General features: G+C 36.0%; 1 protein-coding gene across 1 annotated transcript; it reads left to right on the top strand.

Annotated features, from left to right (window-relative positions):
* On the top strand, window positions 1-26,807 carry LOC133331457 (RNA polymerase-associated protein Rtf1). Its single transcript, XM_061539852.1, has 4 exons — window positions 1-75; window positions 177-1,002; window positions 20,213-21,388; window positions 26,701-26,807. Exons 1-4 carry the CDS (start codon window positions 1-3, stop codon window positions 26,805-26,807), a joined length of 2,184 nt encoding a protein of 727 aa, XP_061395836.1.
* Window positions 26,808-27,283: the final 476 nt, after the last annotated feature.

Here is a 27,283-nt window from a genome sequence, read left to right as displayed (position 1 = left end):
ATGGGAAAAAGACGAAAAAATGCTCTGGTGGAACTGGATTCAAGTCGTAGTGAATCTGAATCAAATATTGAGTCGGTAAGATCCATTTTTATTGAAAAATTTATACTTTGATTTATGTACACCATTGTTCTCTTTTACCATGTATGTATTCTTTTATTTTAAAATGTCTCCTTCAGGATGCTTTGACACTTGGAAAGCGCAGGAAAAGAAAATTGAGCAATGTTAAACAGTTATCAGCAATATCGGCTTCATCAGATTCTGAGGATGAAGTAGTTAATACAACCAAAGGATACATCGCTCCCACTTCTTCAATTGAAGGAATGAGCGGAAGTGAAAAAGTAAATTTGCGAAAGAGTAATGAACACGAGGATGGGGAAGTATCTGACACGGATAATGGGGAGAATAATGATGAAGGTTCTGATGCATCTGACGGTAGCACAGAATCGACATCGTCTTCTGACTCTAGTTCTGATTCGGAATTTGATGATGGCTACGACGAAAATCTAATGGGGGACGAAGAGGATCGTAAACGATTGTCCTGCCTTTCAGAAAAAGAAAGAGAGACAGAGATATTTAAAAGAATTGAACAGCGTGATATAATGCGTACAAGATGGGAAATTGAGCGAAAATTGAAATTAGCAAGACGTGGTGAGAAAGCTATAACTAAAAAATCTAAAGTAAAGAAAGAAAAGAAAAAGAAGACTAAAAGTTCTTTGCCAACGTCAAGAGTTCTGGAAGATGTAAAGGAAATAGACATTTTAACAAAGACGGAAAACTGTGTACCTGTAGAATATGTTCAAACCCAGGAAATCTCGGAAACGATCGAAGATGATTTTGTTAGCGTGGTTAATGATGAAGCAACAAGTGGCAACGGCGAATACTTCGACCCTAAAGAAAGATCAAAGGAAAGAAAGAAGAATGTTGAAATGAATCGTACAGATGACAAACGAAGCAATGCTATGGCACTGCTTAAAGCAAAGCGAGAAGGAAAGGCAAAAAGAGGTAATAAATTGCATTTCTGATCTACAGTATAGTAATTCTCATTTTGTAGAATAGAGTGGTGTAGAGACGACGTGTCTGTCTTAACTCTAGTTTAGTAAAATCAATCAGATTTTGTTTTAAAATCTTTTCAGTGGTGGGTGTTGATACCCTAATTTTGGGAATATATTTTTGTTTTAGGGGGACGTACCCGGTTATTTGACCTGGAAGTACGGATATGTATACCCGGTTCTATGGGTACCATTTAAAGATTATAAAAATTCATTTCTGTGTGGTAGTGAAATGATGGGGTTCGATTGAGAGATTGTGTTGGGGAATCAATCTATTTCACTCAACAATTATTTACTTTGTGTATTGACACATGAAAAATTGTATATTGCAATCAAGGTATATTAAGATGCATGGCTTAAATATCAGGCAATCCAGAAGACGATTTTCATGAAATACGCAACCCTGTACCTACATTTTCTGTCAAAAGTTGTGGAGAAAATATCTCAAGTCGCTATTCGGCAGCACTTGGGGAGCTAAGCAAACCCTTGTTAACGACATACACAGCAAAAGACCGGTCTGTGGTAAACTATTCGGTGCCAGTGTAGTCCGCTAACGTGAGTGAAACGCAGTGGAAAAATCTTCAATCCTGCCGCCCTGAGGACTACCACAGGGTGTCTCCTCATGACTCCAGTAAACCACATACAGGAGGCTTCGTCTCTTCTTCCTGTGGGTCAACGCAACATGATGTTGTCAAAAAAAGCGAGCCTCTAGATCAACAGGCCTATCAAGCAGGATTGAGTCGTATTGACACGAATATCGTGTGAATACGATCTTGGTGATCACCCGCCTGCGATAGCTGCCGAAGAGCAGCAGTTACTCCGACAAACCAGAGTGGTCTTGGCACAATTGAGATCTGGATGGTGTAGTCGCACCATACATATCAGTACAAGCTGATACAACAACAACGACTAAGGACGTAAATGAAGTGATTAATCTAAAAGCTGTGAGTATTACATGTGCCAGTCTGGAAGGGACTTCAAAACCTACTCACGGAAATCGGGAATCATCACTTCCTCAGTGAGGATAAAAGATATTTCATAAAATCAAAAATCGATGGAAATTTCTTTTTACGTTGTTATAGGCTTCGGTCTGCATTCTCTGAAAGTAGATCACCTTTTAAAATCGTAGTGCAGGAAAATATGTTTCATCGATTAATATCGAGAGAATTTTGGCCTGCTAATGCATTTTTTATGGAATTTCTGGAAAGATCTGAAAATTGAGCTAATTTGCCTCAGAAGGCTGAAATATTACCAACAAACTAAATATGTTTCTTAATGCACTATGCATATCCATGATGTATAATAATTTATCTACTAAAAATTTTTCAATGTGTTAGAATGTGTTCCTACTTTTAGAATTAGAAACTCGGATAGATATCCATGGGTCACTCTGGGCTTTCAAGTATTAAAAATTGTAAAAATAAAATTTTAAGAAATATAAAAAGTCTTCTCTATATTATGCTAATTATGCAGTTGCAAGGTCTAAATATTCGAGACTATCGTATCTTTAAATCTTTATTTAAACAAGACAAAACATACAGCCTTATTCTGGATGTCAATTCCACGTGAATTTACTCGCTCTTTTCCTTCGTCTTATTCTGAACAAAATTTTTGTGTGAATTTTTTCGCATTCTCGCTTTCGCCTTATTCTGAATGAAGTTCGAAAGCGAAAAAATCCGCTTTAAGGAAAAATTAGGTATTCTGGATTACAGGGAGTAGGAAATTTTGTGCGAAATTTTTCGCTAATAAATTTAAGGGGAGTTGACTACAAAGACATAAGTAATTACTATTTTTATGAAAAATATTTACACAATACTTATTGTATGACGATTTAAAATATTATAAATGGTAGTAAGCACACTTTTAACTGGAAAACAACCAATAAAATGCCATTGAAAATCCTATTGATAACGATGCCTGCTGAACCAAGTATTGCCAAGGAATATATGAAGGTAATACGGAATATTTAAGTCGAGTTTGATGCAGTTTGGAGGCGAAATAGAGACATTTTGGGTGAGGGTCTGTCTCTCAAAAAAAAAAAATTTTAAAATTATGGAAAAACCAAAACCGCTTAACAGTGAAAAACTTAAATAAAAATTATGAAAGAACAAAAAATATTATTTTTTTAAATTATCGTAATCATAACATAACATGCCACTTTAAGAATCTGGGGAAATAAATATCGAAATTAAATAAAAAGGCACACAATTATGTAGTGAAATAATAAACTGAATTAATTAATTCAATCGCAGATTTCTTTCCATTATTCGTTGTGTTTTTGTCATCTTAAAAATGTTCTTTTATTTATAATCTTGTTGTAGTTGTTGCACCAAATTGCATCAAAACAATGAACAGCTGTTTCACATGCCATATTGTAGGTTGCCATATTTTCAAACTTTAATTTATTTTCTTTTAATTACAAAGCATTTATACAGCGGATTCTTGATATTTCACATTTGTATTGCTATATAGTGTAAATAACAATAAAAAGTAACAATTTTTAATAACAAAAATCAATAAATAATATATTGAAAAATGTTACACAATTAAATTACAATGGGGCAACACACATTGCAACTTAAATTACAATATGGCAACACGAATCTTTTTTTCAACCACCATTTTCGAAAACTCGAATCTGCATCTCGCATTTTTTGCATCTCCCCATTCATTCAGAATAAGGCGAGAATGTGAAAGCGAAAATTTTTTACAAGCGAGATATCTCCCTAGCAAATATCCAGAATAAGGCTGATAATTTAAAATCCAATTCTAAATCTTTTTATGACATTGTCCATTTTGAAATTCAATAATCAGACATTTGAGAAAAGCTCTGAAATTTCAGAGTGCTTTGCAAAATTCTTTGCTACAACATATTCAAATGCAGCCTGTCTAAATAAGGACATTTAGATAAGGACAGTAAGTTATAAATGTAATTTCTCATAAAGTTCAGCCAATTTTAAATATATATCATATGCGCTTTAGAAATGCAGAGAAATATAGAATTGGGGAATGTTTAGATTAAACATTTTGGGTTTAACCCACCTATGATTCCAGAACTCCTCGTTTTTTGAGATCGGTTAGTCCGTAAAAAGTGTTATTTCCCAAAAATTGTATCCGTTTTTTCAGTATGCTGGTAAATTTAACACTTTGTAGGTAAAATTTGAGATTTATTATTTTGATATGGTAGTTGATTTTGAAGAAACGGTTAGAGTTACAACTTAGCATAAGGTTATATGCACACTCAATAATAAGAATTACAACATTGGTTCTTTGATTACATGCACCAAAAAGTTTTTCAGTTTGCAGGAGAATGTAATCAAAGAACCTCATTTTCCATTCGCACATTCCCTCATTTATTGTTGCGCTAAAGGGTTTGGCGATATTCACATCTGTTGTGGGTAGTGCAGTGGCACTCCTAGCTAGTTGGTTTGCTATCTCGTTGCCTCTGATTCCTTTGTGACTCGGTACCTTATAATTCGTACATATTTTTGTGAGAAATCATTAATGGTATTTATACATTCCAGTACAGTTTTGGATTAAGCTCTTGGAAGATATAGCCTTTACAGCTTCTTTGCTATATGTAATTATATTTGTTGTATTTTGTCCTAGGTTTGAACTTAACCGAACTTCCGATCATGCTCTGATCTGTAAGGTGAAGAGAAATTTCGGTACCCGATTCTTCGGTTTTCCTCCTAGTCGAGAGCCATTTGTGTAGCAACAGTTATCAGCCGGCATCTGAACTAGTGTTCCACTATTTTATTGTTCTCTATTTGGTATTATAGTTCACCATGTTACTACTTTCGTTTCAGGTATGCGTTCTGAATCAAAGGTGTTGATTGTTGCCTCAGTAGTTGCTTGCAATATATATATATATATATATATATATGGGCAATATTGCCAATTTTTGAACATAGCTGAAGCGGAGGTTCACCCCTTTATAACTCGGGAACTACTTAAGTATATGGTATAAAGTGAATAGTTTTGGGTTAATTGATCTGTCGTTGTAAACTGTTCATGATATTGACCTCCAAACTTTATTTTGGGGAAACTGTGTCTACTTTAATGTAAAAAAATGTGTAAAAAGACGTTGAGGCCAGTTTTTTTATGTTCTCTATCGATTTGTGACTAAGCCACTCATTGCACGGTCTTCGTGTCAAAATAAAACTGGAAGCCAACAAAATGGGGACTACGCCCCTTATGTATCATTTTTCAAAATTTTAACTGCATCTACCTTTAAATGATGCTGACATTTTGAAGCTCGATTTTGAGTGTTTTTTTCTAGCTTTAATACGCAAACAGGAATTTATAAAAATCGATTATAAGATTATTGTAGTCGCGAATCTGCGTAATTTGATATGTATTTTGTGTATGTAGTATGCACAGCTTCAGAGTAATACTCATCCGAAGGTGCGAATTTTGTGCGATCAAATTTCTAAAAAACCTATTTTTCGGGCCAAATTTTTAGATCTGTCAACTGAATGATATGGGTACCCGCGATCAATAAGGTTTTTTACGTTTCGGATGATATAAAATCTTCTTCGTGAAAATCCATCTACTAGAACGGCGGGAACTGGTCTTCCAAAAACACGAAGTTTGGCAAAAAATGTTTTTGAAAATATCGCGGATTTATTTGCGTTTTCTGTGTATCATTTCCGCTTCAATAAATGACCTCATACGGATTTTGATCTTTTTCGAAAAGAGAACTTTAAAAACTTCAGCCGAAAGAGAGATGTACGCAATTTATCTTAAAAATAGATTTTGCTGGCACATCCATGTTTCTTAATGGACCACATTGAAATGGTATAGATCGATGTATTTTTTTAGGGTGCACACCGAAATCGGATGCGCGTTAATGGCATATGGAGTTTTCGGAAATTATTCGCGTTTTACGATTTTTTGGGTACTTCAATGTAACGTGCGGCACATCTTAGCCGTCAAATGAAATTTCGCAAAATATATATGGATTGGAAGATAAACTTCAGTACTTCCTGGAAACCGCATGCGCATCAAATGATTTTGAGAATTACGCGATTTACACGCAATTTAAAATGTATATTTTATAATATTATTTTTTTTTTAAGATTTATTCCTATTTATAGAATTCTAAGATTTATCGGAAGGGTCTTGATATAATCCGCAAGGCGTATACTTATACACAAAAAGTGATTATTATTATATATGTCAATTTTTCGGCGAAATTCGGGTAAAATAGCAGAATAACCCCAACATTTTTTTCTGAAATTTCTTGTATACAATAAAAAAAATAAATATGATGACATTATTTTTTCGAACCAAAAACAAATATTTTTCCTGAATTCTTGTTTTGTTGTCGCTTAATTTAGAAACCGCTAATTTTGATATCATTTGAATTGTGAATTTTTTAAATTAATTTTTAGGTGTGTGTATGTCATTAATATAATGAAAATATTGATGTAATCTGCTATATATTTTTTATTTTTCTCATATTTCGCGAATATGCGCAACTTTATCGTGATTATTATAATATATTCATATTCTTATTTTACGGAGGAAGATATATATCACGTTTTTGGTCAATATAATAAACGGCGTAATTTTAAGATTTTTTTCTTATGCCCAAAATTAAAACCTCGAAAACTTTTGCGCGCATCAACCAAAAATTTGATCGCGAACGGTTTCGGAGTCAGAACATTTTTCTTTATATGTGTACCAAAAATCATTGATGTGCCACAAAAACAAAAAAGCTGATTTTTTGAAAATGGAATATTAAAAAATTGGCAATATTGCCCATATATATATATATATATATATTGTTACGAATATAACTTTAGGTTTAAGTTAATTTAGATGAATTCCGTTAATTTAAGAATTTGAATTGTAACTTAAATTTCTACTACGCAGTTTATTTGAATAACTTCACAACAACAACCACTGTATAGATTTTTCTACATCCTTCCATTTCCTCTTTCATTTTCTATTTTGTTATTGTCGCACAATTCTTGTTAAACGTCATTCCTCTTTCTTTGTTATTCCCTCGCCTGTATATGTGTTGTTGTTATTCCTCTTTCTTTGTTATTCCCTCGCCTGTATATGTGTTGTTGTTATTCCTCTTTCTTTGTTATTCCCTCGCCTGTATATGTGTTGTTGTTATTGTAAGTTTGTTTACTCAAGTTTGTTGTTGTTATTGTTCACTCAGTAAGTTTGTTGTTGTTGTTGTTACTCAATGTGTTTGTTGCATTGGTAGATTGTTCGTGATCTAGGTGTTACCAGATCGTCTAGAAACTTCTGTAGCGACAGGCAGGGCTCATATAAATAGAGGGAATGGAAAGGCAGTGAGTCAGTTGTGAATCAGATCGCGAATTGAAACCGTCAAGTAACGTAAAGCTGTAAAGTAACGTGCAAAGTAAAGTGTGTCAATAAACTCATTGTAATAATCGTAATCAGAAAGAACCCGCGTTTTATTTGGTACGAATTGTATCGGGAAATAAAACAACGTCTACACGGGATTAACTAAAATCCAAGAACGTAACAATTGGTGTCGGAAGTGAGATTACGATAATACTACGATGAAGTTTAAGGATCTACGGGTGGAAGACTTGAAGAAGGAGCTGAATAAATTGGAATTGTCCTCTACTGGCAACAAGGCTGAACTACAAAAACGTCTGTTGGATGAGTTCGAGCGCCGTGGTATGAACATCGATACATATGAGTTTGACAGTAAGGATGAAGTGGATTTATCGGAAATGGGCGAATCCAACGGTGGGGAAGTCTCGTCAGTAGCTGCCAGGGGTGACGATTTCAGAGAAATGCTGGCCAAAATGTTTGAGGAAAATTTCAGAAGGAGCGAAGAGAATACCAGAAAGTTAGAAGAAAACACGAGACGAATGTTCGAAGAGAATGCCAGAAAGTTTGAGGAAAATTCCAGAAGGAGCGAAGAGAATTCCAGAAAGTTAGAAGAAAACACGAGACGAATGTTCGAAGAGAATGCCAGAAAGTTAGATGAAAATTCGAGAATAATGAACGAGAAACTCGAGAACATTACAGAAGTTATTGGAAGGAGAGTGGAAACCGTGGAGGTCCAAATTAAAGAGTTGGATAAGAAAGTGCAGTCGGTTGACGAGAAGATTCTGTCTGTGGACGAGAAATTTCTGGCCCACGACCACAGGTTTACGAATCTGGAGAAGAAAATGTCGGAACTGGAAATCAAAGGTGGTCCGGTGCGAGTTCCTGATAACACGCTAAAAATCAAACCTCCTGTATTCGACGGCTCTACGTCATTCAATGTTTTCAAGTTACAGTTCGAGACAGTGGCTTCTAGAAATTCGTGGAACGACAGCGACAAAGCGGTTGCACTACTTCTGGCATTGAAGGGCAGTGCTGCTGATGTTATACAGAGTATTCCTGTCGCTTCTAGAAACAACTATGAAGATGTTATTGCTGCACTGGAACGTAAGTACGGTGGCGAACATAAACAAAACATCTACCTTATGGAACTAAGGGGTAAAGTACAGAGGGCAAACGAGACGTTACAAGACTTTGCAGCTGAGGTGGAACGTTTGGTGCTAATGGCGTATCCAGGAGAGAATCACCCATTGCTGGACCGTATGAAAATCGAAACCTTTGTGAATGGCATACGTGACCCTGAGATTAAATGTGCAACATATGCGTCACCAAAAGCGTCATTTGCCGAAACTGTGTCGTTTGCCCTTGCCCAAGAGACGGCAAGAATAATTGTTAAGCCCCAGACCCACAAGATTCGCCAACTGGAGACCGAATGTAGCGAACCCAAATCTCTCGTTAACTCGATCAAGGACGCCATGAGGCAGGTAATAGAAGAAACAAAGTTAGCAGGGATGACTAAGCCCAGGGTTAGATGCTACAACTGCGATAAAGCAGGTCATATTGCGCGCGAATGCAGAGCTAAGCGCAAACGATCCAGGTCATCGTCACCACCTCCAACGGAAGATGGTAGAAGAATGGCTCAACAGTCCACCAAGGAGTCACCGTTAAACTAAATCGAGCCAGTCCAGCGGGGCATGAACTGGCTCCCATCGACGATGGCCCCACAATCTCCATAGCAATAGTACAACAGAAAAGTCACAACCTAACAACAACTGGGTACATCAATGGTGACAAGCGAGTTCTGACGTTAGATACTGGCGCATCAAAGTCCATCATAAGATCAGATCTGGTAAAGGGAAAAATAACGCAACTTAATGGAGTCAGACTGCGCACAGCAACGGGGGAGCCCGCGGCAGTACACGGCAAGATTACCCTGAGACTAACTATTGCCAATAAATCGGTGAATTACGAGTTTATAGTTGCCGATATTGTAGACGAAGTGATAATAGGCGCAGATTTTATGATTGCCTTCGGTATCAATCTGGATATGAAAGAGCGTGTGATGACCTGGTCTAACGTCGAAATTCCGTTAAACGTGGGCTACGATGAAAGTACATCCATCAGGCGTCTGACTACGGACCATCCAGAGATAATACCGCCCTGTGCCGAAGCAATAATATGGGTACCAATGAATGGAGATTGTGGAGCCGAGAAGTTGTGGGTGGTGGAACCAGCAGAAAACAGATACAGTAACATCCTAATAGCGAATGCCCTGGTGAAAAGCAACGAGGACGGATTGATTCCTGTTAGAGTTTTGAACCTGTCAAACAAGCAAGAGCAAATTTTCCAATTTTCCGATGTTGGACAATGCACACCAGCTGAAGCTGTAGTTAATTTGGAAACTAGCACCGAAAAGCCAGCAGCCATGGAGAAGAAGCACCTCGACGGCTACATAAAAGAGTGGACACACCAATTATCGCCTTCCGAGAGGAACAAGGCTAAGCAGCTATTATGGAAATATGCCTCTACCTTTGCGTTGACAAAAGAGCACCAAGGAAGAACATCAGTGGTGAAGCATGAAATCAATACAGCAGACGCGCGACCCATTAAACAGCCTCCAAGAAGTGTTCCCCTGGCCAAAAGAGACGAGGTCCAGAAGCTGATAAGTGAAATGGAAAAGAGTGGTGTAATAGAACCATCGTCAAGTCCATGGTGCTCCCCAGTGGTCTTGGTCAAGAAGAAAGACGGAAGCACCCGGTTTTGTGTGGACTACCGAAAGTTAAATGATGTCACCAAGAAAGACAGCTATCCGCTTCCAAGAATCGACGACACATTGGACACATTAGCCGGGACGTCATGGTTCTCCACCCTCGACCTGCAGAGTGGGTACTGGCAAGTAGAGATCGCCGAGAAAGATAAGGAGAAAACAGCGTTTGGCGTTAATGGGGGTCTCTGGCAGTTCAATGTCATGCCATTCGGACTCTGCAACGCCCCGGCTACATTTGAAAGGCTGATGGAGCGTGTGTTAAAAGGGCTGCAGTGGAAGTCATGCCTCATATACCTGGATGACATCATAGTCATGGGACGCAACTTCGACGAACACATCAAGAATTTAAAGGATGTTCTTCAGCAGCTTTCGTCTTCAGGCCTCAAGCTGAACCCAAAGAAGTGCAGTCTCTTCCAACGAGAGGTGAAGTTCCTGGGGCATCACGTGACGCCGGAGGGCATATCGACGGATAAGGAGAAAATTCAAGCCGTCAGAGATTGGCCGCAGCCCCGAAATCTCCATGAGCTGCGAAGCTTTCTGGGTCTCTGCACCTACTACCGTCGATTTGTCCCAAATTTTGCCAACATCGCCGCCTGTCTACACCGCTTAACGCAAAAAGGCCAGAGGTTCCAGTGGGGCAACGACCAAGAAGAGGCGTTCAGTAAACTCAAAGACATGCTATGTAGAGCCCCCATTTTGGCATACCCTATACCTGGCGGAAAGTTTGCTCTGGACACAGACGCAAGTGCGTGCGGCATCGGTGGCGTCCTTTCCCAGGAAATCGACGGACAGGAAAAAGTCATCGGGTACTACAGCCGGACATTGTCGAAGCCTGAGAGGAATTACTGTGTGACGAGGAGAGAGCTGCTTGCTGTCCTTGAGAGCGTTAAACACTTCCACAAATACCTATATGGTCAACATTTCCTGCTGAGGACCGACCACGCTGCTCTCCAATGGTTGATGCGGTTTAAGAATCCGGAAGGTCAACTAGCCCGTTGGATCGAGAGGCTCCAGAGTTATGATTTCAGAATCGAGCACAGAAAAGGCGGAAAACACGGTAATGCTGATGCCCTGTCTCGTCGGCCATGCAAGGTAGAATGCAGGCATTGCTCAAAGGCTGAGAATAAGGAGAATATCGTTGATGTCCGACTATTGCAGTTTGAGACGGGTGAAGATTGGTCGACGGAACAACGAAGAGATCCCATTCTGGGCAAAGTAATTTCGGCCATTGAAACGGGCAAGCGACCTAGTCGTAAAGAAATTACCTCCGAAAGCCCTCTTTTAAAATCCTATTGGGCCCAGTGGGACAGTCTACTTATAAAAGATGGCTGCCTATATCGCAAATGGGAAAGTGAGGACGGTAAATCTCACCGGAACTTGATCGTCGTCCCAGACTCCAAAATAAGAGATGTCTTGTCGGAGTTTCACGATGGGCCAAGTGGAGGACATCTTGGCATAGCAAAGACCGCTGAAAAGGTAAAGCAGAGATTCTACTGGGTCGGCTGTCAAAAATCCATTGCCGACTGGATCGCCAATTGTGAAAGGTGCATAAAAGCTAAAGGTCCAACACGGAAGAGTCGAGGCTACATGCAGCAGTATAATTCAGGAGCCCCTTTTGAAAGAATCGCAATGGATGTAGCTGGACCGTTCCCCACAAGCGACTCTGGGAACCGGTATGTCTTAGTGGTCATGGATTACTTCAGTAAATGGCCGGAGGTTTATGCTATCCCAAATCAAGAAGCCAGGACAATTGTGGATGTGTTCAGCAAAAATTGGATTTGTCGCTATGGTGTTCCATCTGAGGTTCATTCCGATCAAGGTAGGAATTTTGAATCAGCGATCTTCAAGGAAATGTGTGACTCCTACGGAATTAAGAAAACCAGAACGACGCCCCTACATCCACAATCAGATGGCATGGTGGAAAGATTCAATCGCACCCTTGAAGAACATCTACGGAAAGTGGTGGACAGTGGCCAACGAGACTGGGATGAGCATATTCCAAAGTTTTTATTGGCTTATAGATCGGCCATTCATGATTCCACATCCCGGACCCCAGCCAAAGTTCTGTTCGGAAATGAATTAAAGCTACCTGGCGATTTGATATTCGGCGCTACCCCAAACGACGATGTGAACCAAGATGAAGACAGCCAAAACTCTTTTAGTAAAGTCCACGATGCAGTCCGACATCGAATAAAAATGGTTAGCAACCGCATGAAGGCAAGGTACGATCGAGCGGCAAATACCGATGGGTTTCAAGAAGGGCAACTGGTACTATTGTTCAACCCACAACGAAAGAAAGGACTATGCCCCAAATTGCAAACGCACTGGGAAGGACCCTACAAGATTGTCACGAAAATAAATGACGTCGTTTATCGCATCCAGAGGAGCGACAGTCCCAGGTCGAAGATGAAAGTTGTACATTTGGAGCGGCTGACCCCCTACGGAACGGGAACTGTGCCTATTCGGGACGAACAGGCTTAAGCGGGGGGCAATGTTACGAATATAACTTTAGGTTTAAGTTAATTTAGATGAATTCCGTTAATTTAAGAATTTGAATTGTAACGTAAATTTCTACTACGCAGTTTATTTGAATAACTTCACAACAACAACCACTGTATAGATTTTTCTACATCCTTCCATTTCCTCTTTCATTTTCTATTTTGTTATTGTCGCACAATTCTTGTTAAACGTCATTCCTCTTTCTTTGTTATTCCCTCGCCTGTATATGTGTTGTTGTTATTCCTCTTTCTTTGTTATTCCCTCGCCTGTATATGTGTTGTTGTTATTCCTCTTTCTTTGTTATTCCCTCGCCTGTATATGTGTTGTTGTTATTGTAAGTTTGTTTACTCAAGTTTGTTGTTGTTATTGTTCACTCAGTAAGTTTGTTGTTGTTGTTGTTACTCAATGTGTTTGTTGCATTGGTAGATTGTTCGTGATCTAGGTGTTACCAGATCGTCTAGAAACTTCTGTAGCGACAGGCAGGGCTCATATAAATAGAGGGAATGGAAAGGCAGTGAGTCAGTTGTGAATCAGATCGCGAATTGAAACCGTCAAGTAACGTAAAGCTGTAAAGTAACGTGCAAAGTAAAGTGTGTCAATAAACTCATTGTAATAATCGTAATCAGAAAGAACCCGCGTTTTATTTGGTACGAATTGTATCGGGAAATAAAACAACGTCTACACGGGATTAACTAAAATCCAAGAACGTAACAATATATATATCATGAATTCCACAAAAAGCCCAGCCGCATAGGTGAAAAATCAATTCGTTAAGAGAGATATGAAATTATATAGGAAATATTCTTTGCAACCCGGACAATATATTTTTAGTTGAATTTTGAAAAATAACGGTAGGTTTTCTTTTTGTTGTCCCATTTTCAGGGTAACTTGGGCATATATTTATTAGTTGGGCATATAGTTATTAGTTTCGTAGTGTCATTTGTCGTAAGTGTGAACGCTGTTAGCTAAAACAATATCAATAATAAATATAAAATTTAAATAAAGTAGTATATTACTAAGAATTACATATACAGTGGTGGCCACGTAATTAAAACATTTATTGTGGTAAACATTTTTTGATCAGCTCTCAATTCGTTTGAAGTATTTTTGAAAATTTTTTCATTCAGAACACTTCGATATACTGCACTTTAGATACATCGACTTTGAAGTGGCCACATAATTAAAACATTGTGTAATTTTTTGCTTTACTGCATTTTTTGAAAATATTTTTAAAAAAGCTCTTTAATTTATTTAAATTATGTATACTAAGCACCGATAAAATCATTTTGTTGAATATATTTTCTATTCTGCTGCTAGTGGATGAAAGGAAAGACACTTGTGCTCTGGCTGGTGGCTTTATTGAGAGTGAACAATTTTCAAATTACACACTAGACAAGAAATCTTACTACTACGAATATTTACATTGTTCTGTGTAGGTTACACTAGGCGAACTAATCGCAATTACTCTACGCATGTATGTTGTGTGTTGGAAGTCCGTAACGTGGACATTCAATATTTACAACACTCCTCCTCAACACACATACATACATGCCCAATATCAAACTCTCAAAACATTTCTTTATTTCAATTCAAGATTTGTAAACACATTACAAATAATACACAAAGTATTTTTCTTAAATATGATCAGCTCCTCCTGCATCTTGTCCCCCTCCACGGGTTCGACAATGGTTGACCTAACTGTGCACTCAGCACTGCCATCGAAACTCATTTGACACCGTCCGATGTGGGCTCTCCCCATCATTTTGACCGTAACGGTATTGGCACATCGGGTTGTTTTGTTCTCTGCAGAAACACATTCTGATTACAAATACAACTCCCCTCTTGCGGTCAGCAAACTCCAATTGCTCGTCGTTAATCTGCGCACATTTTTCTTTACGACATCTTTACCGCTTCATTGTCAACCGTCATTACATTGACTTGCAGGTACACAATCAACACGATATTTGAGCCTACCCCTTCCATTCCGCCAGAGACTTCTCGTAAACAATTTACGCATCGCAAATTCGTCCAGCCTTATTCTGGATATTCGCTGGGAGATATCTCGCACATACAAAAATTTTCGCTTTCACATTCTCGCCTTATTCTGAATGAATAGGGAGACGCAAAAAATGCGAGATGCGGATTCGAGTTTTCGAAAATGGTGGTTGAAAAAAAGATTCGTGTTGCCATATTATAATTTAAGTTGTAATGTGTGTTGCCATATTGTAATTTAAGTTGTAATGTGTGTTGCCCCATTGTAATTTATTTTAATATTTTTTATTAAAAATTGTTACTTGTTATTGTGGTTTAAACTTTATAACAATATAAATGTGAAATATCATGAATCCGCTTTATAAATGCCTTGTAATTAATAGAAAATTAATTAAAGTTTGAAAATATGGCAACCTACAATATGGCATGTGAAACAGCTGTTCATTGTTTTGATGCATTTTGGTACAACAACTACAACAGATTACAAATAAAAGAACATTTTTTTATGATGGGAAAAACACAGGCACATAATTGTGTGCCTTTTTATTTAATGTCGATATTTTATCTCTCCAAATTCTTAAAGTGGCCTGTTATGCTCCTACTCCTTTATTTCTTCCTTCAAATAATGCAAACGATAATTTTGAAAAAAAATATTTGTTTTTTGTTTCATAATTTTTATTTAAGTTTTTCACTGTTAAGCGGCTCATAAGGCAAATTTTGTTTTTCTATAATTTTTTTCTTGAGATACAGATCCTCTCCCAAAATGTCTGTTTTCGCCTCCAAAATGCATCAAACGCGACTTAAATATTCATTATTACCTTTATACATTCCTTGGCAATATTTGGTTCAGCATGCATCATTATCAATAGGATTTCCAAAGGCATTTTATTTGCTGTTTTCCAGATAAATATTTGCTTACTATCATTTATAATATTCTAAATCGTCATAGAATAAGTATTGTGTTAATATTTTTCATAAAAATATTTATTACTTATGTTTTTGTAGTCAACTCACTTTGAATTTATTAGCGAAAAAATTCGCACAAAATTTCATCTCATTCTCCTACTCACTGTAATCCAGAATACCTAATTTTTCCCCAAAGCGGATTTTTTCGCTTTCGAACTTCATTCAGAATAAGGCGAAAGCGAGAATGCGAAAAAATTCACACAAAAATGTTGTTCAGAATAAGACGAAGGGGAAGAGCGAGTAAATTCACGTGGAATTGACATCCAGAATAAGGCTGGTCGTCACACCGTTAGGCAAACACACAATGCTCTTGTTTGAATTGTTGTTGTCAATCACTTCACTAACGGTGTACGCATGCTCATGGGGATTTCGCTGCTCGACCTTTTTCGCTGTCTGGGCCTCTGCTGCCACTACTTGTGCGCGAACTATTTTTATCACTACCTGCGTTGTTGTTGCTGAATTCTTCTTGTGCGCCTCGGCAATCGCACCCTGCTTTTGTTGTTGCCATTCACTCTTTGCTCGAGTTTTCCAATCTGCCTCTTCAATAGAAATCTCCTACCAAACACATTGGTGGACCAGCACTGATTTCCTTCGCAGATTTTACCAGCCATAATTGTCCTCTGACAACTCCAATGCAACACATGCATGATTCCAGATGCGTACGTTGTCGACACACGACATAACGTACCCGACACTCGGTTATACAAACTGGAATGACTCTCAATGCCCTTTTTGTTTTGCACACTTCGATCACACAGATCGGTCACTGTCCACTTTCTTCCTTTCTTTCCTTGTGTAGTCCAAGCTCCATCGTTACTGACACACTGTAACGAGCTGCCTTGGTTGCCGACACACAGCTAACCATTGGACTCACACAATCCACTAGGCTTACTGGATGCACTCTATTTCCGGGGTTGGTATTCGACACACGAATAACCATTTGACGTAAACTTCGTCAAATTACTGCCGGACACTTATACACTTAGTATTTCTATCTCCATCAGAGTGATCCTGGGTACACTATTTATTCTTCCCTCACAGCGATTCTGGGTCTTAGCTATGACTGCTACGCTTGGGGTGACTGGGCCCATAACCTGTTGAATATATTTTCTATTCTGCTGCTAGTGGATGAAAGGAAAGACACTTGTGCTCTGGCTGGTGGCTTTATTGAGAGTGAACAATTTTCAAATTACACACTAGACAAGAAATCTTACTACTACGAATATTTACATTGTTCTGTGTAGGTTACACTAGGCGAACTAATCGCATTTACTCTACGCATGTATGTTGTGTGTTGGAAGTCCGTAACGTGGACATTCAATATTTACAACACATTTACAGATAAACATTTTTGAAAAAAATCTGTAAAAATCTGTAAAATTGTAAATAAATTGAAATTAAATTAAATTAAAATCTATCAAAATTGCCAAAAATTTTTACAGTACACCTAACATTCAGAAAATCACCTTTATTATAGAAAATAAAGGTCCGACTGCACCAGAAATTGCTAGAATTAGCAGAAAACAAAAAAAAAAATAATTCTCAAAATAAATAAATATTTGAAATAAAAACTCAAAAAATGGGAATTAACCTAAAGGAACGATTCAACTTCGATAGCCTTTATTGACGAAACTGATCCAATTTTTAAAGGGAAATTTTTGTAACGCGTGCGTACGCATAATTTTTCTTAATAATATTCATAAAAAAAATTAGCAGGTATTGTAAAAAGCATACAACTATTTAATAAAAATTGCAAAAGAAATTTCGGAAACAAATTTTTCTTAACTAAACAAACGATTATATTTCGCACGCAGTAACAGTGCGTGACATGGAATTCTGATATATATATATATATATATAAGGGAGACTGGGGCACCTTCGGCACTTTTTGTTTAGAGCTATATATCTCAGTACTTATTCAACAAATATAAAAACATTATGGCTGATTATTGTCTTCTGTACCAAAAACATATAATAAATTAGTATTAGATAAACATTTTTGCAGTTTTGTAAAAAAAGTCAAATTCGCCGAATGTGCCCCTGCCCGGGGTAGATTCGCTATTTGATGGGACACATTCGGCACCACAGTCATAGCCTGGTAATTAGCACCGCTATCAGTCTGGTTAAAATTCAGATCAGACAAAGGTACTATTTTGTTTAATTATGCGAGTCAAAGTTTGACTTTGAAGGTTATATTTTCTAGCGGCGGACGTTGATTTTTAAGGTCACACACACTATATGAAATAGCTTTATTCTATCGCATTTTCGTCAATACGTTTCGTCTTATATATTGTTAGCTAAAATGCAAAAAGGCGTAACTAACAAAAGCATAATTGTGTAGGGGAAGCAAAAAACTGTTTTGAATGAAAACTACAAACATGTCATGTGGAATGAAAAAGTATGCCCGGCAGAGTGATATTGCATATGACGAATAATAGACTATAATTTTTTTAACAAATTTAGTTATATAGTTTAATGGCAGTCATAACAATTAAGTAAAAATTTGAATTTTTTGTTAGTTACGCCTTTTTGCATTTATCAAATAAACCCACTTGTAGTTACGTCTTTTTGTTTTTTGTTTATAGAAGCTCCTTTTTTGACCGCAGACGTTTAAAACTTTGTCAACACATGTAGTTTATTGACATTCACAATATTCATTCAAAAAGTCAATTTTCAATTATTTGTTAGTTACGGCTTTTTGCATTTTAGCTGACGATATGTAATTTCGGACCATATTAAAGGATTCTTTTTAAAGACAAACTCAAAAACATTTTAAGTAAATACTATTGCACTATCTGCATATGGCCGAATGTGCATCACTTCAAAATGCCGAATGTACCCCGAAGGTACTTATTATAGTTTTTTTTTCAATTATTTCTATCAATTTTCTAAAAATCTAATCTTATTAATTATTTTTATAATAATATACAATGTAATTAACGACTTTAAAATTTAAACCTCAAAATTTGAAAAGTTTTATACACGAAATACTTACGAAATGAAATGGAAATATTACAAAAAACATCTGTAAAAATACAAAAAATGGATTTAAACCTAAAAACACATATGCTTAGTGTTTTTTTTAGATCCTCCGCTTTAACAAGGCAATACAATATTAATGGTACTTTTTTATCAGCTGTAGATTCATTTGTTGATCATGGTATTTTAATGGAGCAAAATTACATTTTAATAATCATGTAAGTTCTATGGTAAACAAACGATGGGCTAAATAATTCTCTAACACATATATTATAAAACAACTTTTCACATCTCTTGTGCGACACATCATTGGTATATTAGAATATGGCGCTGCTATATGAGATCCCCAATATGCAATATAGTCCCATAAAATTGAATATGTGTAGAAACAATTTCTACAATGGAATAGCGATTTTGTGTTGCCTTCTTATACTAGCAGGTTAAAATTAATTCGATTACTCAAATTAAAAAGTATACATATTGTGTTGAACACTATGATGGTAATATTGTAATATAACCTCAGACTTCCTAATATCATCTATTAGAATAAATATTTATTTTCGATCTAGTAGATATGATCAACTATTATACGTAGATTTTCATTGCACAAATTATTCTATGGGAGACCCACTTAGTAACATGTGTATTGATTTTAATTCTGTGTATTCTAATGTAGGTTTGTGCATGAATGTATAACTTACAAAACATAATATAATTATATTTTTAAATGAATAATGCAACTTAATAACTTAATGGCTATTGAAGAAGAATCTGGAGGTGGTTTAAAAACTCCCTTCCCACATTCCATGGTGTGTACCCGATCTCGTTCGGCAGTTGTGGGAACGTTCGAAAAAGGACTTTAATTTTCAAAGATATTGTTACGAAGTGTAAATATAAAGTATTTTCTTTTTTGTAAAATATGGAATTGGTAGAAATGTAGCGACATCGATAATGTGCCAAATATTTCAGTAACATAATTACATTACATTTTTTGCGGATATATAATTCACAGTCATCGTGATTTGCTCATAAATCTCCCTCATCGGAACTGATAATTATTAGCAGGAAGAATATATTTTAATAAATTCAACTATTGAACAAAATTAAACATTCCGACAGTTTTTGAGTTCTTCGATTATTTAGTTAAACTGGGATCTATTTTTGTCTGCAGCCTACTTAAGATAAGATATTTTTCTTGTTGAATATTTATACACTAGAATGTGATAGGAGTTTTCTATTTCCACATGTTGTATGTTTGGGTGAGATTACGGCAAGTAATCTACACTACAGTCTGGAAAGCGTTTCCAGGACGGGTTTTTACGGTCCGAAACGACCGGAATCTTACTTAGCCAACATCTGTCACCTCAGGCCATTATGTAAAAGCAAAAGGGCTGCTACAATTAGTGTGCAAATGCACAACGAATAGAAAAGTACTTTCATATAGAACCCTACCGAGCTATCAACACTCATATTCTCATTTTGGTCGCACAAATGTAGTAAAATATGTATTTATTGATTGATCTATTGATTAGTATTATATTATTTTATGATTGGCATAAAAGCCAACTGAATCCTACATGCACATATGAACACATATCAAAGCATTAATTTACATTCCAAATATGTTTTGTACTTTCAGAGGAAGAGGAAGCTAAAAGGCAGGCCCAGAGGGAAAAGGAGGATGAAAAGGACGAGCTGGAAAGCGTAACCGGAGGAAAATCATCTGTCAAGTTAAAAGCATCCGAAATTTATTCGGATGATTCAGGTAGCAGTGACTGGGAAGATGAGGATAAACCATCCGATAAACGTTCCCGAACAAATAGTAGTAAAGACTCTAGCGAAAGTGAAGAGGACGAACATGACGATAAACACACAAAATATATAACCACTAGGGAAGAACTGAATAAAATTAGATTGTCGAGATTTAAGATGGAGCGATTCATAAATTTGCCAATATTTGAGCGAACTGTAATGAATTGCTTTGTTCGTATCAGCATTGGAAATAATGGTCAAAAAGCCGTGTACAGAGTTGCAGAAATTGTTGGTGTAGTGGAAACAGCTAAAATTTATAATTTGGGCAAAACTCGGACCAATAAAGGTCTTCGATTAAAGCATGGAGCTCAGGAAAGAGTATTTCGTCTTGAATTTATTTCGAACCAAGAGTTTACAGAAAGTGAATTTACAAAATGGCGTGACATTTGTTCACAGCAGAATGTTCAGATGCCTTTAATAAGTTTAATTGAGCAAAAATTGAATGATATAAAGATAGCATTAAATTATGAGTTCAAAGATGAAGATGTTGATAAAATTATTGAGGAGAAAAATAGGTTTAGAAACAGACCAACAAATTATGCCATGAAAAAAACTTGTTTAATGAAAGAACGTGATGCAGCACTTCTTCGAGGCGATTATGAACTATCACAAGAATTAAGTCAACAAATAGAAGAATTAGAAAGTCGAGCTTCGGAATTGGATAAAAGAAGGTCCAGCAGTATCAGTCTAATTTCCTACATTAATGATCGCAATAGAAAGCGAAACGTAGAAGATGCTGAGAAGGCAATTTTGGAAGAAGCTCGAGCAAATAAAGGCTTAAGAATATCTGATCCATTTACCAGAAGAATAACACAGCCAAGAATGGGCTTTAAGCAAACAAGTGAAAAAGAAGTAATCGATATTGCACCGGATAAAACATCAAGTGGATTGTCAAAGCAAGCATTTGTCGCAACGGAAAGTGTCATTACATCAAATGACAAAAAAAGTTATAATCTGTACTCTCTACATGATTTTGATATTGATTTAGACGTCACAGTTCCAGGTAAATATTAATATATAAAGACTTAAAACTATTTTTTCCTCCGTTACTATAATTGATATCTGTCAAATTTAATATGTTTTTCTCAAATGCGTCAAATTCTGCTGATTGTTTATCTAATTCATAAGGTTAACCGGCAGGCGAATTCATGCCTTAATCTTCTCTTTGTTGTCAACTTTTTAATCGCGTAATATCAACCAGAACAGGATAAAAACTCAAAATATCTTTCGAAAAACGTGATGATAGTAATGTGCACATATATTTTGATTCGAATACTCGCCTCCTTGTTTTTAACCTTATGAATAAGCCTTGATCTATATATGTTTTTATTGAACGCCCGTATATATATATATATATCGCAATATAAGAATTAATGCTTAAGAAATTTCGGGTATTTGCAGATTATACTTGCTTCGTTTGAAAATTGTTATTCAAGTTTTATAAACATATTGTTACGTTCTTGGATTTTACTTAATCCCGTGTAGACGTTGTTTTATTTCCCAGTACAGTTCGTACTAAATAAAACGCGGGTTCTTTCTGATTACAAATACTACAATGATTTTATTGACACAACTTTACTTTGCACTTTACTTTACAGCTTTACGTTACTTGACGGTTTCAATTCGCGATCTGATTCACAACTGACTAACTGCCTTCCCATTTCCCCTATTTATATGAGCCTTGCCTGTCGCTACAGAAGTTTCTAGACGATCTGGTAACACCTAGATTACGAACAATCTACCAATGCAACAAACACATACAAACTTACATTGAGTGAACAATAACAACAACACATATACAGGCGAGGGAGTAACAAAGAAAGAGGAATTACAATGAGTGAACAATAACAACAACACATATACAGGCGAGGGAGTAACAAAGAAAGAGGAATTAAGCGATCATCAATGATGACGTTTAACAAGAATTGTACGTCAATAACAAAATAGAAAATGAAAGAGGAAATGGAAGGATGTAGAAAAATCTATGCAGTAGTTGTTGTTGTGAAGTTATTCGAATAAACTGCGTAGTAGAAATTTACGTTACAATTCAAATTCTTAAATTAACGGAATTCATCTAAATTAACTTAAATCTAAAGTTATATTCGTAACAATATACAGTGTGTGGTGACCTAATTAGCACACACCTGAAGGAAAACGTATTTTCGTTTCGAACATTTTTAAATTTACTCAAAACGCTTATGTATACTTTACTAGATCAATTAAGTGTGAAAATAGAAAATATACAGGGCAAATTAGTAATATATGAAACAAGTGAAATTTGAAGAGGACTCGTAAAACAACTACATAAGTTAGAATTTTACTTAAAGGACACCTTTGACTTAGAAAGTCTTCGAGGGAGACAACCAGTATATATTTTCAGTAAGTGAGGAAATCTCAATTTGTAACTAAATATATATGTAATATCAAATCGAAAACTATCGGTTGAAAGAAAATAATCATGGATAGGGAGGTATAATGCCATGTTCTGACGAGCATTCGAACAACGTAGTTCGCTCTCAGAATTACCTACATGAATTAACCCGTTCATACAACACTATTCTTAATTCATGTTATCAGAGTTTGTTTTTTCAAATTTGTTTCTTCTTTTGCACCGAAATTTCAACTTATTTGTGTACATTACCTATGAATTTAAATAGAAAAAATTAGTCTCTTTCTTCCGAATATAGAACCCATAGCTATTCACTTTTTCTGAAAATGTTGTTGTTTTTAATACATTATTATATTATTAAAATTCATATGCCACATATCAAAATACCTGAGTACATTTTTTTGTTTATCCCACATTTGTTTCTTTTTTGTACCCTAATTAGAAACAAAGAAACATATAAAAACTGAATAATTTTTTACTTTTCATTCATCATTTTCAAATTTATTTTATTTATTTATGTATTTATTATAGTATTAACATTGTAGTAAATACAATGCTAATAATAAAAGTATCTAGCATTGGCTACAATGGCCATCCGCCAGGACTTCAGGCGCTATCGTGATGGCATCCAAGACGTCATTCTATCGGACGTCAACAGATTGTCGATAGCGAACGCGAAGAAATCCGTGCATCAACTGGCGGTCTCCGATGCCATAAATGGCAACAGATGCAATAAAGTCCTACAACAACATCCTCCTGCAATTTCGGAGAGTGAGAGGCTTCTTCCTAGGCAAACCCGTTCAATTCTGGCACAACTAAGGTCCGGATACAGCAATGTACTCAATTCGTATCGAGAGCGCATTGTCCCCGGAACCCTAAACAGGTGTCCTTCCTGCCAGCAAAGCCCTCACGACACACACCATTTATTCAATTGTCCGTCCGAGCTTACGAGTCTATTGCCCATATACTTATGGCTAAAGCCAATATTCCTAATTAATTAATTAATATATTTTCCTTTTCCTTCTTCCGTTTTTCTTCAATCAAAATTTTTCAGGAAAGAACTTTCGTCAACAGCCAACCTTTTACAACAACAACAAAGGCCATCAGCTAAATCGGTTGACAATTCTTAATAATTTTATTAAATAGTAATTTTAAGATGACGTATGTAGTTAAATATCTTATTAATATTGGCAGTAGTAGGTGATATTAAAATATTCGTTCCATCGTTGTTGAGGTAGTTGTGGCGGGCTCTGTCGAAAGCGTAGGCGTACTTTGCTGCTTTATCGGCGTTTTCGTTTCCTTCAATTCCAACGTGACCAGGTACCCAGAAAAGTTTTATTTAGTTGTTCTCTGTTAGCAAATGCCGAATTTTGTTAATTGGTGCCCAACTGTTGTTTGATGTGCATAACACCGATTTTAGAACCGATAAACTGTCGGAAATAATTATTGTTTCTTGTTGTGAATGGATTGCAATATTGATAGCTTCTATAATGTCAGCAGCTTCGGCCGTGAAGATAGATGAAAAATCAGCAAGGGTTTTAATGGATAGAGTATCGCCATTGGAATCAACAACTGCGTATGCGGAGACTGAGTTTGTTTTTGAGGCATCAGTGTATAAGAACTGCCAAGACGAGTACTGCGAGGAAAAAAATCGAAAATGGTGTGCATATATTTCGATTGAAGTTCCTCTTTTTCCTAGAATGGTGAGAGATGTATCGCACGATTTGTCCGAAAAAAACCATGAAGGGCATTTAGGTTTAAAGCATGTAACCTTATCCTTAAAGTTTACTATGTTGTTCCTAATAAAATAGTAAACAACTGATATTTTTTTAGGTTTTCGTTTTGGTTTTAAAATTTTCGATACATCAGTGTTAATAACGGAAGACTTGGATGACAGTCTATTAATAATTTATTGGACTTTAAATACTTATTTACATGATATTCTGCATATCGTTGCAAATTAAAAACATTCATTATTTTTAATTTTTATTTTATATTTGTTGTGAGTTTTAATAAAGTGCCCTACTATCGGTCAATTAGACTTTGGAATTTTGTAGGGCGTATATTTGGTGAATTTTACTGATTTATTCGAATTCTATTGCTATTGTTTAATTATAAACCGCTACAATCGGTAGATTTGTTTGCTTAATTGTATACTACAATTGGTAGTTAATTTTCATGTTAGATTTTGGTACACATTTTTGTACAGGTTCGCCGTTATTTGGTATTTAAATATCTCATATTTGATGTGTTGCCTTTTGAAGCAGTTCTTACTACATTTTATTGAAAGTAATATAAATATCGTGTGATTCGCAGATTATTTTCAAAATATTTGACATTTTGCAAGACCTTATCCTGTTCGTATTATTTTATTTGAATTTAACATTTCTTGTGTGTTCCACGGATTTGTCTTGAACTTATAATTGTTTCATATTTTTGGTTAATTCGATAAAATGCTTTCACTCCAATGCATTTATATACTCTATTGTGAGATTCACAGCACACTTCGGCGCCTTGAAGGATATATGATCTTGAGGTTAGGAGTGATGAAATCAAAAAATTGTGGAAATCGGTTGAGGAAACTTTTAATAATTGACTCTCACACATAGAAAATGCTGAAGATCTCGATACACTACATAGAAAGTATGAGGTTTCGTCCAAAGAATTTATGCGTTGTTCATCGATTATAAATAGAATGTTATCTACGTTAACCCCTTGACGTATTTTCACGAGTCGGACTCGCGGTATAATTTTTGTGCCAAATATAATTAACACGAGTCTGACTCATGGTTATTAAATTGGGCATTTAAATTTTTAATTTTTATTATTTTTCGATTCTAATAGTAATAACATCTAACAACATCTAAAATAAATAGTTTTATTACACGCATTCACATTTCGTTTCGTTTTGCATTCGTTTGCAAGCATCATAACCGGCTTGTTTTGTGCAAATTGCGAACGGTTGGAAACGAATTCCGTTGCGCTAACTGATACGTCAAGGGGGGGTTAAGGAGTTTCAATATTCCTCCGACTCCTCCTTGTAATATTAATATTTTCAATGAAAATATTCTTGATTGCCCACTTTCAGAGATTTTTTTAGTGCGGTTTATAATAATAACTTCCGTGAGTAAAACTAGTGGTGAGGCTTGAGAAATCGTCTCGAAATTTCATCTAACTCATCAGAATTTTGAACCTGCGTGGAATGCCTTGAATTCCACTTATAATAATCCATGTTTGATTGTACATAGTCATTTATTTGTATTCGCCCTTCCTGTGCTGGATCAGGAAAGTAAATATTTAAAAATAATCACTTCTTATGTGTACATGTATACACCTTGCGGATTATAAAAGTACCCTTCAAATAATTTGGGGGATCTATAAATAATATATATATATATATATATATTAGGACGGGCCAATTTGTATGGAGCTGAAAATTCGAATAAATCCAGCCCCTAGGATGATTCTATGGACAATTCTAAGCAACTTTGGTGAAGAAACCATAGGTCAACTTTCTAAGCAACTTTGGTGAAGAAACCATAGATCTATCTCGATTTTCGAGTCTCCCACTTTTCACAAAATGATTTTTTCCCTGTACCGAAAAACTTGTAATTTTTCTCAGAAAATAGACGAAAAATAGTTAAAATATGCATGAAACAACACCCTCTGGCGTTGGTCATAGGTAAAGATCAGAAATGAATATCTCGACCACAAAAATACATAAGTACATGAATAAAAAATCTAATTTTGAATCAAAATTATGTTATAAGGAAAAATCGAATTGTGTGAACAAGAAAAAAATGTGAAATCTCTTTTTTTATACTTTCTGCCGAAGCAATACTTCGACTGTAGTTTACCTTTTTCCGATTTAGCAGTATTACGTTATGTAATAAACTTGTTTTAATAATAACATATTTCTCTTTTAGCGAATGCAGTAAGCAATCTTCCGAAACCTGTTCCCAAAATAACCGAGGCAACAACAAAACGGTCTTTGAACCTTGAAGACTACAAGAAGAAAAGAGGACTTATCTGATTACACATATGTCTACATTTGATATTAGTATTTCGCCAATAAACATAAATACTGAACGAATAATTTAAAAATGGTTATACGTGCTCTATTCATTTATATGATAACAAATATAAAAGGTGAAGTATAATCCGCATAGTCCAGAGAAAATTTTGACACACTTCAAAATTAAATTGTTTAATGAAATTATTGCAAATAAAATAAATCCACAAACGCAAAGTTAGTTTTATTGTCTCATTCTTTTTAAGGTATGTGCCCTGACGGTTTAAGGTATGTGCACTTTCAGGAATTGTTCTACAGCACAATCCCCAGCGAGTCTCTGTCCACGACGTACGGAACTCCACCGCAGTCCCCTCAACAGCAGCCCAATATACAACATTTAACCCACACGTTGCTGTTCCTACTCCTAACAGTGACGAGATAGTGGATTTCATGAATCTGAAGGTCTTCCGCTGTGATTCATTCGCCCGCAAAGGACA

Source organism: Musca vetustissima, unplaced genomic scaffold, assembly GCF_032173495.1.
Source record: "Musca vetustissima isolate MV318-11 ecotype Yass unplaced genomic scaffold, APGP_CSIRO_Mvet_v1 utg30864, whole genome shotgun sequence".
NCBI classification, from domain to species: Eukaryota; Metazoa; Arthropoda; class Insecta; order Diptera; family Muscidae; genus Musca; species Musca vetustissima.
Note: the sequence above shows the minus strand (reverse complement) of the source record. Positions and strands in the feature narration are given on the sequence as shown.